The 20,430-nt window shown below is 46.3% G+C and overlaps 1 protein-coding gene across 1 annotated transcript in view; it reads left to right on the top strand.

The window, feature by feature from the left end:
• Positions 1–20,430, top strand: part of ADAMTS17 (ADAM metallopeptidase with thrombospondin type 1 motif 17) — a 342,817-nt gene that overhangs the window by 245,746 nt on the left and 76,641 nt on the right. The window contains exons 15-16 of the mRNA XM_021680437.1: positions 10,371–10,451; positions 19,424–19,581. Coding sequence (XP_021536112.1) covers positions 10,371–10,451; positions 19,424–19,581 — 239 coding nt within the window. The remainder of the gene's footprint in view (positions 1–10,370; positions 10,452–19,423; positions 19,582–20,430) is intronic.

The following is a 20,430-nucleotide window of genomic DNA, read 5'->3' on the forward strand; positions in this document are numbered from 1 at the left end:
CAGGATCCATCACTGCAATAGGAAAGGGATAAAAGATGAGAGAACAAGTGAATGAAAAAAATACCAGAAAAATGTTGCCAAAGAGAAGATGAAAATTGTGACCAGATGTTACTGCCATAAATTCCAAAAACTGATTAAACAATAGCCTCAATAAAACAAGAACTCATAGCTAAGTTATGAGACCTCAATGAAGATACAATGAAGCAACAGAGGGAGATGAAACATGACTTGGCAGAGCTATGGAAAGATGTCAAAGAAGAACATGAATCCTTCACAGAAACCAAGTCCACATGGAAACAAAGGAAAGTAACATTGCTGAGAACACAAGAAGAAGCGTGGAGGACAGGACTGAGAAAAATGAGCAGAGCAAAATGGAAATGAACAAAGAATCAAAAGGGTAAGAGATCAAATGAACACAATGGCAGAAAAAGAAAATCAAGCATAATTTGGTGTCCCTGAAAAGGAAAACCAAATTTGATCAGAAAAATATATAATAATAGTATAGCCTCATGTCCCCAGGAAAAAATTCTACTAAACTATGACTAGCCTAATAGTTATCAGATTTTTTCTTGTAAGCATTCAATCCAAATTTTAGGTAACCTAATAAAAACATCAGATTGGCCTCAGTCTTCTCCTCACTAACATTCAATGGAACAACTCATAGCAGCGGGCTCAGAGAAAGAAAGTGTGAGCCAAGAATTTTATAGCTGTCAAACTGACATTCAAGTATAAGAACATCAAACAATAATTTTTTACTATATTACATTTCAGAAAATATAACTCTCTCACAAGCCCATCTCAAAGAGCACAAACTTGAAGTAAGAACTTGTTGAAGAAACTGGCAGAGGGACACATAATGAATTAATTTTTTAATTTTTAGGACTAAGACTAAAACAACTGCAGGACTTATCTTAGCAAAAGATAAATGTTATAAATGAATACAATGTAGGATTCAGACAATAAAAGTTGAAAGTAAGATGTAAGAAAGTAGAGCACAGTGTAATTATGCTGATTTCCTATCTTTTAATATCCAGGGATTAAAATATTTCACTTACCAGCTGACAAACCATATCATAAAAATGCAAATACAGTTAAAGGTTTACAGAAAAGCATCAGAATAAAACAGAAATAACAGTTAACTAAAATGTACTGGTGAAGGAAAGACAAAGCTAAGATACTGACCCACCCACCACGTTAGCCATGACCAGTGTGATTACAGTTCAAATGCCCTGAGGTCTTTGGGTTGTTTGGGATAAAAAAAAAAACAACAATATGATGTTCTCAGTAGATACAAAACACTTCATTAACTTCAATATCTCTTTGTAACAAAAGCTCTTAACTAGGATAAAAGGGAACTTCCTTAACCTGATCATTGATATCCATCACCTTACAAGACCAGACATCATTTTCAGTGGGAAAACTTTGGAGGCATTCCTGGGAACATCATGAATAAGGCAAGGATGCCACAATCTCTCATTGCATACAACAAGGTTTTGTAAGTTCCAACCAGAATGGTGAAGGAGAAGAAATCAAAGCCATAACGATTAGAAAGGAAGAAACAAAACCATCATATGAGCAGATGTTTCAATAGGCTTTATAGGAACCCAGCCAAAATATACAAATTATTATAAAAAGAGTGTTAGAAAGGTATCTAAGTACAGGATATATCTTATTAGAGATACATCCTTTCTACTATAACTTTTTTTTTACTGTTATGTTAATCACCATACATCATTAGTTTTTGATGTAGTGTTCCATGATTCATTGTTTGTGCATAACACCCAGTGCTCCATGCAGAACGTGCCCTCTTTAATACCCATCACCAGACTAACCCATCCTCGCACCCCCCTCCCCTCTAGAACCCTGTTTGTTTTTCAGAGTCCATCGTCCCTCATGGTTCGTCTCCCCCTCCGATTTCCCCCCCTTCATTCTTCCCCTCCTGCTATCTTCTTTTTTTTTCTTAACATATATTGCATTATCTGTTTCAGAGGTACAGATCTGTGATTCAACAGTCTTGCACAATTCACAGCACTCACCATAGCACATACCCTCCCCAATGTCTTTCACACAGCAACCCCATCCCTCCCACCCCACCCCCCACTCCAGCAACCCTCAGTTTGTTTCCTGAGATTAAAAATTCCTCATATCAGTGAGGTCATATGATACATGTCTTTCTCTGATTTATTTATTTCGCTCAGCATAACACCCTCCAGTTCCATCCACATCATTGCAAATGGCAAGATCTCATTCCTTTTGATGGCTGCATAATATTTCATTGTGTATATATATACCATGTCTTCTTTATCCATTCATCTGTCGATGGACATCTTGGCTCTTTCCACACTTTGGCTATTGTGGACATGGCTGCTATAAACATCAGGGTTTATATGTACATGTACCCCTTCGGATCCCTACATTTGTATCCTTGGTGTAAATACCCAGTAGTGCAATTGCTGGATCATATGGTAGCTCTATTTTCAAGGTTTTGAGGAACCTCCATACTGTTTTCCAGAGTGGTTGCACCAGCTTGCATTCCCACCAACAGTGTAGGAGGGTTCCCCTTTCTCCGCATCCCCGCCAACATCTGTCATTTCCTGACTTGTTAATTTGAGCCATTCTGACTGGTGTGAGGTGGTATCTCATTGAGGTTTTGATTTGGATTTCCCTGATGCCGAGCGATGTTGAGCACTTTTTCATGTGTCTGTTGGCCATTTGGATGTCTTCTTTGGAAAAATGTCTGTTCATGTCTTCTGCCCATTTCTTGATTGGATTCTTTGTTCTTTGGGTGTTGAGTTTGATGAGTTCTTTATAAATTTTGGATATTAGCCCTTTATCTGATATGTCATTTGCAAATATCTTCTCCCATTCTGTCGGTTGTCTTTTCGTTTTGTTGACTGTTTCCTTTGCTGTGCAAAAGCTTTTTATCTTGATGAAGTCCCAATAGTTCATTTTTGCCCTTGCTTCCCTTGCCTTTGGCGATGTTTCTAGGAAGAAGTTGCTGCGGCTGAGGTCGAAGAGGTTGCTGCCTGTGTTCTCCTTTAGGATTTTGATGGACTCCTGTCTCACATTGAGGTCTTTCAACCATTAGGAGTCTATTTTTATGTGTGGTGTAAGGAAATGGTCCAGTTTCATTCTTCTGCATGTGGCTGTCCAATTTTCCCAACAGCATTTGTTGAAGAGACTGTCTTTATTCCATTGGACATTCTTTCCTGCTTTGTCAAAGATTAGTTGACCATAGAATTGAGGGTCCATTTCTGGGCTCTCTATTCTGTTCCATTGATCTATGTGTCTGTTTTTGTGCCAGTACCATACTGTCTTGATGATGACAGCTTTGTAATGGAGCTGGAAGTCCGGAATTGTGATGCCGCCAGCTTTGCTTTTCTTTTTCAGCATTCCTCTGGCTATGCGGGGTCTTTTCTGGTTCCATACAAATTTTAGGATGATTTGTTCCATTTCTTTGAAAAAAGTGGATGGTATTTTGATGGGGATTGCATTGAATGTGTAGATTGCTCTAGGTAGCATTGACATCTTCACAACATTTGTTCTTCCAATCCATGAGCATGGAACGTTTTTCCATTTCTTTGTGTCTTCCTCCATTTCTTTCATGAGTATTTTATAGTTTTCTGAGTACAAATCCTTTGCCTCTTTGGTTAAATTTATTCCTAGGTATCTTATGGTTTTGGGTGCAATTGTAAATGGGATCGACTCCTTAATTTCTCTTTCTTCTGTCTTGTTGTTGGTGTATAGGAATGCCACTGACTTCTGTGCATTGATTTTATATCCTGCCACGTTGCTGAATTCCTGTATGAGTTCTAGCAGTTTTGGGGTGGAGTCTTTTGGGTTTTCCACATAAAGTATCAAATCATCTGCAAAGAGTGAGTTTGACTTCTTCTTTGCCGATTTGGATGCCTTTGATTTCTTTTTGTTGTCTGATTGCTGTGGCTAGGACTTCCAATACTATGTTGAATAGCAGTGGTGATAGTGGACATCCCTGCCGCGTTCCTGACCTTAGGGGGAAAGCTCTCAGTTTTTCCCCATTGAGAATGATATTCGCTGTAGGTTTTTCATAGATGGCTTTTAGGATATTGAGGTATGTACCCTCTATGCCTATACTCTGAAGAGTTTTGATCAAGAAAGGATGCTGTACTTTGTCAAATGCTTTTTCTGCATCTATTGAGAGGATCATATGATTCTTGTTCTTTCTTTTGTTAATGTATTGTATCACATTGATTTGCGGATGTTGAACCAACCTTGCAGCCCAAGGATAAATCCCACTGGGTCGTGGTGAATAATCCTTTTAATGTACCGTTGGATCCTATTGGCTAGTGTTTTGGTGAGAATTTTTGCATCCATGTTCATCAAGGATATTGGTCTATAATTCTCCTTTTTAATGGGATCTTTGTCTGGTTTGGGGATCAAGGTAATGGTGGCCTCATAAAATGAGTTTGGAAGTTTTCCTTCCATTTCTATTTTTTGGAACAGTTTCAGAAGAATAAGTATTAATTCTTCTTGAAATGTTTGGTAGAATTCACCTGGCAAGCCATCTGGCCCTGGGCTTTTGTTTGTTGGGAGATTTTTGATGACTGCTTCAATTTCCTTAGTGGTTATAGGTCTGTTCAGGTTTTCTATTTCTTCCTGGTTCAGTTTTGGTAGTTGATACATCTCTAGGAATGCATCCATTTCTTTCAGGTTATCTAATTTGCTGGCATAGAGTTGCTCATAATATGTTCTTAGAATTGTTTGTATTTTCTTTGATTTTGGTTGTGATCTCTTTCATTCATGATTTTGTTGAATTGGGTCATTTCTCTTTTCTTTTTGATAAGTCTGGCCAGGGGTTTATCAATCTTGTTAATTCTTTCAAAGAACCAGCTCCTAGTTTCGTTGATCTGTTCTACTGTTCTTTTGGTTTCTATTTCATTGATTTTTGCTCTGATCTTTATGATTTCTCTTCTCCTGCTGGGTTTAGGCCTTTATTTGCTGTTCTTTCTCCAGCTCCCTTAGGCGTAGGGTTAGGTTGTGTATTTGAGACCTCTCTTGTTTCTTGAGAAAGGCTTGTATTGCTATATACTTTCCTCTTAGGACTGCCTTTGCTGCATCCCAAAGATTTTGAACAGTTGTGTTTTCATTTTCATTGGTTTCCAAGAATTTTTTTAATTCTTCTTTAATTTCCTGGTTGACCCATTCATTCTTCAGTAGGATGCTCTTTAGCCTCCATGTATTTGAGTTCTTTCCGACTTTCCTCTTGTGATTGAGTTCTGGTTTCGAAGCATTGTGGTCTGAAAATCGGCAGGGAATGATCCCAATCTTTCGGTACCGGTTGAGACCTGATTTGTGACCTAGGATGGGATCTATTCTGGAGAATGTTCCATGGGCACTAGAGAAGAATGTGTATTCCGTTGCTTTGGGATGGAATGTTCTGAATATGTCTGTGAAGTCCATTTGGTCCAGTGTGTCATTTAAAGTCTTTATTTCCTTGTTGATCTTTTGCTTAGATGATCTGTCCATTTCAGTGAGGGGGTTGTTAAAGTCCCCCACTATTATTGTATTGTTGTCGATGTGTTTCTTTGCTTTTGTTATTAGTTGCCTTATATAATTGGCCGCTTCCATGTTAGGGGCATAGATATTTACAATTGTTAGATCTTCTTGTTGGATAGACCCTTTAAGTAGGATATAGTGTCCTTCCTCATCTCTTATTACAGTCTTTGGTTTAAAATCTAATTTGTCTGATAAGGATTGCCACCCCAGCTTTCTTTTGGTGTCCATTAGCATGGTAAATGGTTTTCCACCCCCTCACTTTCAATCTGGGGGTGTCTTTGGGTCTAAAACGAGTCTCTTGCAGACAGCATATAGATGGGTCTTGTTTTTTAATCCAATCTGATAGCCTGTGTCTTTTGATTGGGGCATGTAGCCCATTTACATTCAGGGTAACTATTGAAAGATAGGAATTTAGTGCCATTGTATTGCCTGGAGGTGACTGTTATTGTATATTGTCTGTGTTCCTTTCTGGTCTATGTTGCTTTTAAGCTCTCTCTTTGCTTAGAGGACCTCGTTCAATATTTCTTGTAGGGTTGGTTTTGTGTTTGCAAATTCCTTTGGTTTTTGTTTGTCCTGGAAGCTTTTTATCTCTCCTTCTATTTTCAATGACAGCCTAGCTGGATATAGTATTCTTGGCTGCATATTTTTCTCATTTAGTGCTCTGAATATATCATGCCAGTCCTTTCCAGCCTGCCAGTTCTCTGTGGGTAGGTCTGTTGCCAATCTAATGTTTCTACCATTGTAGGTTACAGATCTCTTCTCCCGAGGTGCTTTCAGGATTTTCTCTTTGTCTCTGAGACTCGTAAGTTTTACTATTAGATGTCGGGGTGTTGACCTATTTTTATTGATTTTGAGAGGAGTTCTCTGTGCCTCCTGGATTTTGATGCCTGTTTCCTTCCCCAAATTAGGGAAGTTCTCTGCTCTAATTCGCTCCAATATACCTTCTGCCCCCCTGTCTCTTTCCTCTTCTTCTGGGATCCCAATTATTCTAATGTCGTTTCGTCTTATGGTATCGTTTATCTCTCGAATTCTGCCCTCGTGATCCAGTAGTTGTTTATCTCTCTTTTTCTCAGCTTCTTTATTTTCCATCAGTTGGTCTTCTATATCACTGATTCTCTCTTCTGTCTCATTTATCGTAGGAGTTAGCGCCCCCATTTTTTATTGCGCCTCATTAATAGCCTTTTTGATTTCGACTTGGTTAGATTTTAGCTCTTTTATTTCTCCAGAAAGGGTTTCTCTAATAACTTCCATGTTTTTTTCAAGCCCAGCTAGTATCTTTAAAGTGATAATTCTGAACTCTAGATCGACATTGTACTAATGTCTATATTGAGTAGGTCCCTGGCAGTAGGTACTACCTCTTGTTCTTTTTGTTGAGGTGAAATTTTTCTGTCTTGTCATTTTGTCCAGAGGAGAATAGATGAATGAGAGAACAAAATGCTAACAGGGTAACAAAGTCCCCAGAAAATATACTCTAAACAAATCAGAAAAGACCTGAAGCCAGGGGAAAAGAAAGGAAAAGAAAGAAAAAAGAAAAAGAAAAAGATAAAAGCAAACAAAAACAGTACAAAACAAAACAAAAAAAAACAAAATATGATCAGGCTGGTTCATAGATCATTGCTACACACTAGATTTTGGGTGTATATTGGTCTGTTAGAAGAGAGTGCCTCCAAAATTTTAAAGAAAGAAAAACTTATATATGTACAAAAATAAGGGTTGATAGGATGAAGGGATGGAATATGTAAAGATGAAAATTATAAAAAATTTTATAAAAGGAATTGATAAGAAGTTGTTTGAAAAAAGAAGAGGATTTAAAAAAGAAAAGAAAAGGAGAGAATGTGATCAGGCAGGAGACTAGAACAAAGCCATACACTAGAGATTTAGGGTATATTTTAATCTGTTAGAAGAAACTGTATATCAAAATTTTAAAGAGAACAACTTATATATATATGCCAAAAATAAGGGTAACTACTATGAAGGGATAGAATATGACTCTAAAAATAAAAATGTTTTTTTTAAAAGGGATTGATAAGATGTTGGCTGGAAAAGGGAAAAAGAAAAATTTAAAAAAAAAAGACAGTTTAAAAAAAAAATTAACTTTCAAAGACTAAAGAATCATGGCCAAAAAGCCATGAATTCTATGTGCAGTATTACCGTAGCGCTGGAGTTCTGCCGTTCTCATTGATCGGTAAACTTGGTCTTGGCTGGCTGTTCTCGCTGATCTTCTGGCGAGGGGCCTGTTGCCGTGGTTTCCAAATGTCTTTGCCGGAGGCGGAATTGCCCCGCCCTTGCCCCCTCCCAGCTAAGTAATCTGCTCGGGGTTGCTCTCCGGAGCTTTTGTTCCCTGCGAGCTTTCCGTACAGCTTTGGAGGCGGAGAGTGAAAATGGCGGCCTCCCAATCTCCGCCCCGGAGGAGCCGAGAACTCGCGGCCCTGCTTCTCAGTGAGCCCCCAGAGAAAAGCCGTCAGTCACTCCCGTCTCCCCGGTCTCCGGCCGCACTCCGTGCTCACCCGGCCTGTGACCGCGCGTTTCTATCTCTGGCACCCGACCCCGGGTGGAGTCTCCAAACCCAGCAGATCCCTGCGGCGCACTCCCGCGCGGCTCCTCCCGGGGGAGGAAGGTGAGTCTCCCCGGATCTGCCGCTTGTTGGGTCCCTGCTGGAGGAGCAGTGGCCCGACTGTGCCGCGGATCACGGTTTATGGCAACCCCGAGCTGAGAGCCCACGCCTGGGCTCCGCCTCTGCAGCCGGCTTCCCTGCTCCGTTACCTGGGAGCTCTGCCACACTCAGGCACCCCCGGTCTTTCTGTGACCCCGAGGGTCCCGAGACCACACTGTCCCGGATGTTTCCACCCCCCGCTTAGCCACCAGAGTGACGTCCCTCAGCGGAGCAGACTTTTAAAAGTTCCAATTTTGTGCTCCGCGGCTCTATCACTTGCCAGAAGCGGCAGATGGAGGCCCCTCCCCTGCCGTCTATCCTCCCGAATATCACCTCTGATTCGCTTCTCCTCACGTCCTACCTTCCAGAAAGTGGTCGCTTTTCTGATGAGAGAGTTGTTGCTATTCTTTTCTTCGATCTCCTGTTGAGTTTGTAGGTGTTCAGAATGGTTTGATCCCTATCCAGCTGAATTCCTGAGAGGAGACGAAATCCAGGTCTCCTACTCCTCCGCCATCTTGCTCCGCCCCTCTACTATAACCTTTTGTAACTTGAATTTTGTACCTTGGGCACATACTGCCTAGCAAAACTCTAATTATTTTAAAGTTGTCCCTGCTCTTTTAAAACTCCATATGATAACCTATTCATATAAAATGGTGTATGTATTTTTATATGCATTAACAGATGCTGAAAAGGCTAGTCTACAAAATTTTGGCTTTTTAGGGATAATTTCTGTAATGTAACATGGTACGGGTTCATCTTGCTTTGCTTTTTTTTCCCCCTTCTGTGGTTTGAATTATCATGTACTATTTTTATAATAAAAATAAGGCTCGTTTTACTGTGAGAAAATGAGGAAATAAACCAACCTCACACAAATAGGTATTTCCATAATCTCTACGTAGCTGGGCTCAGAAAGCTCTCCTTTTTAATGCTCCCCTGCTGATTCTGAGGATCACATTTAGGAACCACAGGGGAAGGATTCACAATCTAATTTGGGATCATCATCTAAATTGCTGAAGCAAACACATATAACCCTTGTCTAAAACCCAAATGAAAATCAAAACAAAATGATTACCAGCCTGCATTTCAAAATCTCACCATAGTGCTTGGCTCATTTATTGAGCCAGTTAACCAGGCGGTAGCCAGTGGCTGACCTCCTGTCCGGCAGCCTCGGTCATACCCTCCCTGAATCTTCATTATCCCCCCACTGTCTGGGCACATGTGGGGTCAGAGGATGGGCAGAGGAAGGCCTCTGAGGACCTCCTGTATTAGTTGGAAATACTCAAGGAGATAGACAAAGCATGCACTGGGAGAGTTGCAGAAATGCCCAGAGATCAGTGGAAGCAGGCAATGGCGCACTGTGTGTTAAGAAGTGGTTTTGCCACTGGGCACGGAGCTTAGCTTCTGCCATCATTCCATGGATTTGGGGCTCAGAGTACAGCAAAGCCCAAAGGAACCTCCCGCAGATGGAGTGGACAGGGGCACGCTGCCCTTGTGCTCCAGGGAGGGGCTGTCCCCTCAGGATTCCAGGCTGTCTCAGTCTGTAAGGGCCTCTGTCACCAAGTACCACAACCTGAGTGGCATAAACAGTGGACCATTCGTGTCCCATGACTCTGGAAGCTACAAGTCCAAGATCAAGGTGTGGGCAGGGTTGCTTCCTTCAGAATGCTGGAAGGAAGAATCTGCTTCATGCCTCTCCCCTAGCCTCTGGTGGCTTCACTTGTAGATGCATCACCCTGATCTCTGCTTTCTGCTTCCAAGGAGTTGTGTGTGTGTGTGTGTGTCTGCATCCGAATTCCCCCTTTATAAGATAAAGTGCCCACCCTACTCCAGTGGGATCTCATCGTAGCGAATCACATCTGCAAAGGCCCAATTTCCAAATCAGGTCACATTGTGAGTTAGTGGGGATTAGGACTTCAACCTAAGAATGGGGGTGGGTGGGGGAGACACAATTCAACTCTCGACACACAGGAGTGGTGCTCCCTGGAATTTGGGCAGCCTGGAGGTTCTGGCCATAGAAGAACGCTCCTTGTTAGTTGATTTTTTAGAGCCGGGCCAGCAGCAGGCTCTGAAATCACCATGGGAGTGGGTGGGGGGTGGGTGGGGGGATTTTGGTAGGGAGTTCTATGTGGGCCTCTGCTGGGGGTGGAGGCATGCTTCACCTTTCTGTTCTCTGACACCACAGGTTATATCGAAGCTGCTATCATTCCGGCAGGAGCTCGGAGGATTCGCGTGGTGGAGGATAAACCTGCCCACAGTTTTCTAGGTAAAACAAAAAGAATCTGACTCATGATTTATGTTCTGAGATTTGGATGATCAGGCTGATTATGTGGTCCAGCATCATTCTCCCAGGCCGTGGGTTTTATACTCGTATCCGAGGTATAACGATAGAACTAATCACAGTGCACCATATGATCCTGTCCTATTTGGCTGAAGTGTAGCCACCCCTCAAGGTGGATGGGGAAAGGGGGGGGATCAGTATGAAGGAAGCGAGGAATTGGGGTAGCGAAAGTCCCCCATAGTTACCCCGGGAGAACCCAGAGCAGCTTTAGCCCACACAGCATGGACACATTGCCCAGCCGTTGATGGCTCTGGGGATGATTTCTTAGCTGGAAAAAACGAGTAATAGTCCTAGATCTAATGGGAGCACAAAAGAACACTGGTTTTCACTAAGTGCTGTGTACCCCAAATTCCTAGTGGCCAACTCTATTGACCAGGCACAAATGCCTGTGTCTTTCTATGGAAGGATGGGGTTCCATTCCAGATTGGTCTTCATTGCCTTCAACAGAACCATACTTTAAGCCCTAAGAATTATTCAGTTGAACCCCTTCTTAGCCACCGAAGTCTCTCTGAGTGTATCCTAAGCGTAATGGCCAGTCTCTCCACTGGCCCTTGCAAAGGTCTGCCTGGTACGTGGGTTGAGCCCTGAATGTTCTGTATGCTGCTATGGGGACGAGCAGGGTGCCTAACGATTGCCTCTACTCATAGTTCACTGGGTTGGGACATGCTGTGACCCGTGTCCTCCCACCAGCCCTCCTCCTATGTTCTATCTTGGGTTAGACTTCAAATTGGAGGTGGCTGATCTCCTACCCAGGTACCCTTCTTCTGGGCTTCCTCCTATTATAATCTTCTCAGTCTGTATGGCAAGGTTCTGTTTGAGATTGACAAGAATATATAGGACATGATCTCTCTCTCTCTCTCTCTGGCTTCAAACTTAAGAATTAAGTAGTTTTGGCTGAAATGAAGTTATTCACAAAATGCTTTCATTTCACCTTTTATCACTGATTTTTAAAAAAAATTACATCTTTGTCCACATTCCTGCCTTCATAGATATGGAAGGATCTAAGTCTTTCTTTGAAATGGTCCCTGCTTGAGAAACTCAAAGTCTAGGGTGCCTGGGTGGCTCAGTTGGTTAAGCATCTGCCTTCAGCTCAGGTCATGATCTCTGGGTCCTGGGATCAGACCCCGGGTCAGGATCCCTGCTCACCAGAGGGTCTGCTTCTCCCTCTCCCTCAGTCTCTCCCCCTGCTTGTGCTTGCTCTCTCTCTCTCTCTCCCAAATAAATAAATAAAATCTTTGAAAAAAAGAAAGAAACTCAAAGTCTGATTAGACAGACATAAAACAAACCTGTAGTAGGCAAGTTTACAATGAAGACCACCATCCTATAAGAACCATTTGCAGACACCAAGCTAATCCTCACACACGCGCTTTGGGGAGAGGCCGGAGTGGGGCCGGGAGTTCTTGTTCCTGAGTGCCCACACCAGGGTTCACCAGTAAGCAGCCCCCTGGGGTCCCTACTGTGTCCCAAGCAGCCCTGTCCCCTCCTCTGCAGCTTTCTCTTCTGCCGTCCACCCCGCCTCCTTGAGGCCACTGTGTCTCCTGCCACCAGGGTAGGACCTTACCATCCCTTAGGTTGACACCCACATGACTCTCATCAGCCTCTGTGGCTTTGCTACCCAACCCCCAGCATGGACGCCGTCCCAGTCTAGCCTGGCAGCCTTTTCTGCAGTTGCCCCAGCTACCACTGCAGATAGAACGATGCTTATACATGCTTTCTAAAGTAGCCTTGTGGTACCTGTGCTCTTTGCAGCTTCTGCAGAGAGGTGGCCTTTTTCACTACATTCCCAAAGAGCCCACCCCCTCTCTGCCCAACAGAGGAAACTGGGTCAACCTCACCAGCATTTGCTTTGGAAGCCCAGTCACCCAGTGTCACCCCCAAAAGTTACCCTTTCCAACTGGATACATCAGCCCTCACCTACCTGGGAGAGACATTTCTGCTCCCTGGGGGGCACCGGGCCTTGGTGGGTGGCAGACGTTGCCTTTGACATGATCTCACTATCCCAGGAGCTGGCACCGTTCCAAGGTCAACTGCTTGGTTCTTCCATCAGAGCACCAGCAGGTGCCCCAGCAAGCGAGTCCCTTGGCTTCCGGTCCGGGCTTCCCAGACTTCCCAGCACCATTCCTGCCCCTGACCCAGCCCCAGGTGGCCCTTGAAATTCGGAACATTATCTGTACTTTCCTGTGGCAAGATAAGGACAGAAGGATGTCAGAATCCTTTAGATTGCCCAACTTCTAATTCCTATAGTAAAAATGAACTTCTCCCTGGAACCCGTGTTAGGGCCACGTAACTAGTGAGTGTTGCCCGTGGGGGGCTGGCTCTCCCGTTGGTTCCTTTCGGCTCCTGTGGTCTGCACGAACATCAACGTTTGTGGCTCCCAGGCATTGAGCCCTACCTTGCTTTGCAGACCTGACTCCTCACCACCCCCAAAACCACTGCAAAGTATTGCTTTTCCTATTTCACTGAGGGCGAGACGGAGGCTCCAGGGGTTCATTCAGGAGCTTATCCAGATGCCTTGTATCATTGGGGTCTGCGGCTATTCATGAGCCTCCCAGAATTGCCCTGATATCAGCAGAGGGGGATGTCTTTTCACTGGAGAACAGGTGTTGCATGTGCCCATTGCTTTTACTTCTTTGTGTGGACTTCAAGGAGGCAAATCTCCATCCCAAGGAGATTGGTTCAGTGTAACTTCCCCCAAAGTGCTGGACCTCCAAGGGAGCTTGGAGCCAGCTTTGGCCTTCTTATCTTAGTCCTACGTTTTAGTCCCAGGAGCCCAGGACCTGGTGTGTGAATGAGGGCAAATCCGAAGGTGGTCCACACTCGTCATGTTTCTAAAGTTAGTTCAAACAGGACTTGTTTCCACTCGGGGCTGTGGGTGCTTTGGAAGTCAACCCAGTGTAACCTTGAATTACTCCCTCACATTTGCTGGGAGCCCTTCCCGAAGAATTTCTCCCCCCCCTACCTTCAGCCCACGCTGCCTGGCTCTCGGCTCCAAACCACCTGGCCCAGGGAATGCCGCTGCAGTTTGCATCCGCAGCTCAGAACAGAGCTGGCAGCACCCGGAGTGGAAATAAAAGGAACTGACGGGATGCCAAGATTGGAAGTAGGTTGACTGTGGGTCAAGTCTTGCAGTGGAATCCAAGAGGGAGAAAGACAAAAAGAAGCCCAGCTTCTGCACAGCACCATGCAAGAGGAGAGCCTGCAGATGGGGTCGGACCTCTTCAGTCTGCCTCCAGCCGGCTATAGGGAGGAGCTGCGCCCTCCCAGCAGGAATGTCCCCCCCCACCCCCTCTGCTCCCCAGAATGGCTCAGGGTCTTTTCTCACAGTGCCTGGACGTCCAGGGACGATGTGTAGATGTCCACAGGGAGAAAGAGGGGCCCGGGAGGGAAATGGACATTGGCCACGTGACCTCACGTTCTGGGTCATTCCTTGATAGAATGGTTTTGTTCTGCCACAGGAGCAAGAGAGCAAGAGAGAGCTCGTGCCCATCCTCGTCCCTGCAGAAGTCTCTCTAGCTGCTAGAGGCCCCTAAAGGCTTCTAAGCCAAATACACAAAAGCCAGCACTGTTCTATTTTGGACGGTGGCTTAAAACATCCAGCCTCTGACCCAGACAGAAGCAGCAAGCAAAAATTTCCTCCCCAGCAAATCAAAACTTCAGACAGTACAGATCAAATCAAGTCACTCAGGATTTCCCTTTGTTGGTCACTTTATTATTTGCCAGTCAAATCAAAGCATGTGTAATCCTTTCAATAGCCCCTGTTGAATTTCTGGGCCTAAAAATCCTATTTCAAATGCAAACCAACCTCAACCTGCTTACAGACACAGGGGGCTTGCCTAGACCCTCCACGCCACAGGATTGAGAGGGACAGGAACTTGTAGGGCCTGAAACTTACTTAACTCTGGGGCCTTCTTTCAGAAAAAGAATGCAGCATTACGTACAAGGCCTTGGAAAGGACTCTGGCAAGGGGCTGCCCCACCTGCTCTCGCAAACCCTGCTGAGGGAAGCTAGCCTTGCGGGGAGAATGATGCCGGTGAGCCAGGGGGTGATCTGTGTTCTCACCGTCTGGAGCTGACCTGGGCCCACAACATGGGCTTCTCATTGGACTCTACACCGAACCTATGTATTTGCTACTAATAATGATCTTGATGTTCCAAGAGATTCTCTGAGGCGGCTGTCCCGCCCTTCTGAAGGAATCTCAGATGCTAAATTCCCATCTTAACAGAAAGCCCCACTGGGCCCTAGCACCTTGCAGATTTCTGACTCTTGCTGACTAGATTCCTCACCCAAAGTCAGTAGGTTTGAAGCGATTGCCGTGCTTCGTGGAATTGCCGAGTCCCTACGTTTCCCTCTGTGTTTTTCCTCCCGCCGCAAAATTCGTCAAGGATTGGCATCAAGATCAAACTGCCCCGAGGATGGGGTGCCAAGTGGCCGTTGTAAAGCCACGTTTGCGCCACCTGGCTGGCTCAGTTGGTAGAGCATGCAACTCTGGATCTCAGGGTTGTGAGTTCAAGCCCCAGGTTGGGTGTAGAGATTACTTAAAAGCCACGTTTGCAGTGACTGGAAGCTTGCAGCTGCCGTGGAGGTGAGTTTATTCTTTCTAGGGCCATGAGAGCCCCGCCCACACCCCCAAAGCTGTGATGGTGTGAGACTTCCCCGAGTCAGCAGCTCCAGACCAGGCCTTGGAAAGCAAAGCCAGGCGCTTTGCAACTCCTGGGGGCGCCTCAGCAGTGGTGTATGGCCTGGAGGAGCTCTGCATTCACTGGGGTCACACGGATGGTGGGAAATCTACTGTAAATCTAGGTTCTCGCTAGCAAGCTGGTTACCAGTGCTCCGCCGTCTGACGTGTTCTTCCCCCATTCGGCCACTGACCTTGTTCTGGCCTAACTGGCCAGCCACCGCCTGCCACTCTCACATCCCCTCCCCCTCTTCTTTGACCAATACCCGCTCATCCAAGCCACCCCAGACCCCCCCTGCAGACCACCTCCTGCAGTGTCTCCTCCACCTGCCCCTCTCAGCACTTCCCCCTACCGACAGGCATGACCCTGCTCTGGTGATCGGAGGCTGGCATGCCCCAAGCCCCAGCTGGCTCTCCATCTGGCCCCTGGATCAGCCACAGCGGGTGCCTCTGCCGGCAGAAGCGGGGCTCCCCAGGCTGGCCCCCACACCTCTACGCGCTGTTTCTGCAGATGGTTTTATAATCGCCTCCAGGTGCACCCTCCTGGACATTTTCCAGTCCTTCCCAGTCTTGACTCCCCCCCCCAGATGTTTGACTTTTGGCATGGAGGCATAGTAGCTTTCCCTGTATAATTCATTAAGTCACTTTACAGCGCCTTACACAAAGGGCCGAGGAAATGCACAAACAAGGCTCAGTAAGAAAGAGCCACCTCATCCTGGACATTAATGCCAGACGGGAGCAGAGGCTCAGGAGACAGTTTAAGGCCTCAATAGAGTAGGCCAGGTCTTCTAAATCTCAGGGTACAAAGCTTACACTGCTAAGGATCCTAGGGTGGTTTCTAGGAGTCCATACTAGTAATCTTCTTTCCCAAGCTGCCCTGCCCCTATCATGGTAGTATTTAAAAAAACAAAAACAAACAAACAAAAACCCAACCTTCAAAAGACACATGTGAAAGCCAAATGCAGTTCTCAGTTGCTGAGCATCAGCTTCAGGCACTGCTGGATCCAGGGGCTTAAAATGATATCATGGGAAACTGTCCCTCTCGACCCTGGCACCACTGTCCTCTCTCAGTTGACTTTAATCTGGGGGCCTCTTCCCATGCACTGGTAATCCAGATTTACTTTGAGTCTCTGGGCAATCCTGTGGAAAGAAAGCTGCTTCTTCCCAAAGAGAACGGAAGTCTTAGAACTGACTCTCACTGTCCAGGGTTGGGTGATGGGCCCATACCTGGAACAGAGATGAATTTGGGGTCAGTTAGAGGAAGAACATACCCCCAAAGGAAACTCTGGGCTGTTGTTACTTGAAGAAAGAGAAATAGATGCCAGGCAGCCAACACACTATTCACAACAGCCATAACATGAGAACAAGGTCAGGGCCCCAACTCTTAAACCCAAGGCCCCAGCCCAGGGCACTGAGTGGGAGAGTCAGCTGGTGCATGCGGGTGACCAGTGACAAGGAGAGCAGCCACCCCAGAGTGTGGGAAGTGGGTTCTAGGGGGTGGGCCAAGCATGGTGGTGGTCAGCATACAGCTCTGAAGAAACTCTGCCCATCTCTCTAACTCCAAGTTCCGGGTGGGGGAGGGGGTCTCAACATGCTCGAGGTCTCCCACCCTGATAACAAGAACAGTGAAACTTCTCTGCCCTTCTCCACCCTTTAGAGCCACTCTTCATCTCGCCTCCTTTTCCCAGCCAGACTTCTGGGGGGAAAAATTACTTCCCCTCCCACTTGCTTCTCCACACAGAGCAGTGGCCTTAGGAAGAGTAATCATGGCCACCCCGGGTGAGGATCCACAGTCCATGCCTGCCAGGCACGCCCAGGCCACCTCTTCTTCCTGCTCTTCTTGCAGTCTCACCTCAAGGGCACCTCTACTTTTCTTCCAGAAAGTCTTCCCCATCTGCCCCCGTCCCACACATACATATGCGGGCCCTGAACTCACCTCTGCCACAGAGCCTATGAAGCTGTGCTGTGTTTATCTGTTTTCTCACTTGTCTCCCTTCCAAATGTTGAGCTCGCTGAGGGCAGGAGCTGTGTCCTCATCATCCAGCTAGGAGGCCCTGACTGGCGGGGCGGGGGGAGGGAGAAGGAAGGGGGGAACATATCGGCCGCTCCCTGAGCTTCCCGGTCTGACTTGTTCTTCCTGAAACCATTCCTTGAGGACTCTGGCCCCTCACTGTGTCTGTCTGCCCCATCCCACCAGCCTGCACTGATTTCTGAAACCAGATTTACGTGTGCAAGAAACAATTTTCCAAACCTACAGAGAAGTAGAAAGAATAATCTGCGAGTTGCGTTATTTTTATAAGGGTATATAGAACGTGAGACCCAGCAGCAGTTCAAGCCTGGAATGTGTTCTCTTGGAAAACAAGTAGGACACTTGTGCATTTTTGCATTTGTCATAAGACTCTAGATGGAGGCTATAACCTAAAGAATATGGGAATTTAAATTGCCAGAGTAGTGAGAGTGCTGAGCTTGGTGCGTTTAGGTTCAGGTTGTCCACTCTTCATAGCTGTGTGACATTAGGCAGGTAACTTAACCTCTCTGTGCCCCCATTTCCTCATCTGTGAAAAGGGGAAAATAATGCTTTACCTTAGAGAGTTGTTGGGAAGAGTAAATGGGTAAAAGTACATATAGGGGCTAAATCCAAGAACATGCCCCTTGAAAGGTGGCTGGTAGGTTTTGGCTGAGGAAGGGACAAAGGAGCAGAGATTGTGAGTATCCTTACATTCTCACTTCCTTCTCATAGCCAGGAAATTTCAGTAGCAGGTAGAATTTCTTGAAGGGAAATGTTCAATTCCAAGAGGTAGAGCCTTCCCTTTTCTAAGCCTTCCCTGGAGTCCTGTAACCCTCCACCACTCACTCTGCACAAGCACCCTGGATATGAAATCCCGACGAGAAGTCGCTCTACTGGAAAACAACCCTTCCTGCTTCTTTCCTAGTTTCTCTTGGCAGTTCCTAGAAGCAAGGAGTCGTGAGCATGCATCTCCTCCATGTGCCCCAGGACGGCCTGGCAGGGCGGGAGCAAGCACTGGGACCAAAATGTCCTAGAGACAGCCCAGCTGCTGGTGGCCTGACCAGGTCCAACCAGGTCCTGACCCAGCCTTGGGGCTCATGGATTCAGGGCTAACAGAAACCCCTTTTTGGTTTCAACTCTCATTATCCACAATCGGTACGAAATGCGGGTGTTTTATTTCTGGCCTCTGGGAGCCAAGAGGAAGGAATGGGGTGGAACCCGCTTTCGCTGATTGTGGACCGAGCAGGGTCCCAAAGCGATTGCGAGCACTGGGGGCATTGGGGCATGGGAGGGCTCCAGCTGCCCTTGCAGAGAGGGAGGCATTGCCCCCAGGGTGTCCTGGGAGTTTCATCGTTTGAGTGACAGAAGACTTGTTGTCAACCTACTATCATCTGTGATCTTCTCCCAAATGCCAGAACCTCTTAGCTCTTGTCTTTCCTAAGTAACAAAACGAAACAAAAAAACCCACAGAATTTCACTGCAGAAGGGGACACAAGTCACTGTCAGCACTCAGATAATCAATACATGGCTTGTAGGGAAAAGCAGATTTTTGCTCTGGCCAATCAACAAAATGTTGATTTTGTTTCTTCCAACACATTCTGTACAGAGTGGAGGTGTGAGCCCACAGAGCGTGAACCCGAGGACCACTGAACCCTACCCTTGTGGCATTGTCCGAGCCCTACTGTCCCATCCATGTTCGGCTCAGGTTCCCAGACTCTACCATTTAATAGAAGAGCAACTGTTTCTTGAAGGAGCCCCCACTTTACTAACATGGGGCTCTCAAATCCTTAAGAGAAGCTGGATTAGGGTGTAACTGTAAAAAGCCCCAGGTAGGTAGCAGTCAAATGAATTGACGAGTTTTGCTAAAGCAGCAAACCCCTCTTTGTAGTGTTCGACACGTTAAAATAGAATTCATCCATCAGGCAGAAGACCCTCTACCCTGGAAGTTTAGTAAAATGTGATTGGGCTGCGCTTGTCTCCATCCCCTGGCACTCTATCTCAGAGGGTCCTGCGGGTCTTGAGCTGTTTGCCCCCCGTGAGCCAGACTTCTGTTGTCAGCATCCAGAAAGCTCACCTTCTATCACTGTAGACCTCCCTCCCTTCCCCTGTAGAGGTGGAGAGGGAGATCTCCGATTCATCCCTCAGGACACTGAGATTCCCCTGAAAAGGCAGACTGACGCCCCCTGATTCCATGATGTTCCCTTTTCTTTCTAGCTCTGAAAGATACCAATAAGAGATCCATCAACAGCGATTGGAAGATAGAGCTCCCTGGAGAGTACCAGATTGCAGGCACGACTGTGCGCTACGTTAGAAGGGGCCTGTGGGAGAAGATTTCTGCCAAGGGACCAACCAAGATACCACTGCATCTGATGGTAACTTGCCATGCTCTTGCCTTTGTCCCAAGCCTGAGGCTCCAAGGGATCTCGCCAGTTCTCTTCTTCCCAGGGGTGCTGGGGAGAGGAGCTCACCTGGTTCCTGGTGGGTTTCCTGGCCACCTGCTGCTCAAGCCTCCCTCTCTCATGGTCTTTTCTTATCTCATCCCTTTCGCCACATGCCTGAGAATTTTCCCTTCCCCAGACTTGGCCCTGGCTCTTCACTGGCAGAGCTCCCATCTTTCTCAAAAGGAACTGCCTCCGGGAAGGAAATACTGGGCCCTGTGACAGCCAGGGAGACTTGGCTCCATGGAGCAGACAGCCCCGCTCAGAGTCTCTGTTTTTATATCAGCACAGGTCCGCCCCACAGTTGGTGTATCCACACTGGAAACTACCTTTTGGAAATGAACTGTCGACTCCGTTTCCAAACCAGCATCACTCAGATTTTCCAGACTCTGCTCTGCATCGGGCATTCGGGAACCAGGAGAGGGAGAACCGGGTTCTACAGGAAGGTTGACTCCCGGTGTAGTCTCATGGATCCCAGGCAGTCAGGCCGGGTTGGGGCTACCTTTTCTTACCTGTTGTCTCAAGGTGGGGAGAACCCCATGCGAACCACTTGAACATCAGTGAGGCGTCCCTCTAAGAGTACGAAAGATCTTCAGAGAAAGGAATCCCACCGTTTCCTTCTTAAGGTCCAGGAGTTCCCATGGCTCACTTCTGATTGCTCGGAATTATTGATTCCATGTCTCGTTCCAGGGCACGGGTTCCGTGGCCGTTTGTGCGTCTGTAACCAAAGCACATTTTGTCCTCTGTGCTTCCAGAGTCTCCGCTTGGAAATTTTGTTTTTCT

Source organism: Neomonachus schauinslandi, chromosome 9 (genome assembly GCF_002201575.2).
Source record: "Neomonachus schauinslandi chromosome 9, ASM220157v2, whole genome shotgun sequence".
Classification (NCBI taxonomy): Eukaryota; Metazoa; Chordata; class Mammalia; order Carnivora; family Phocidae; genus Neomonachus; species Neomonachus schauinslandi.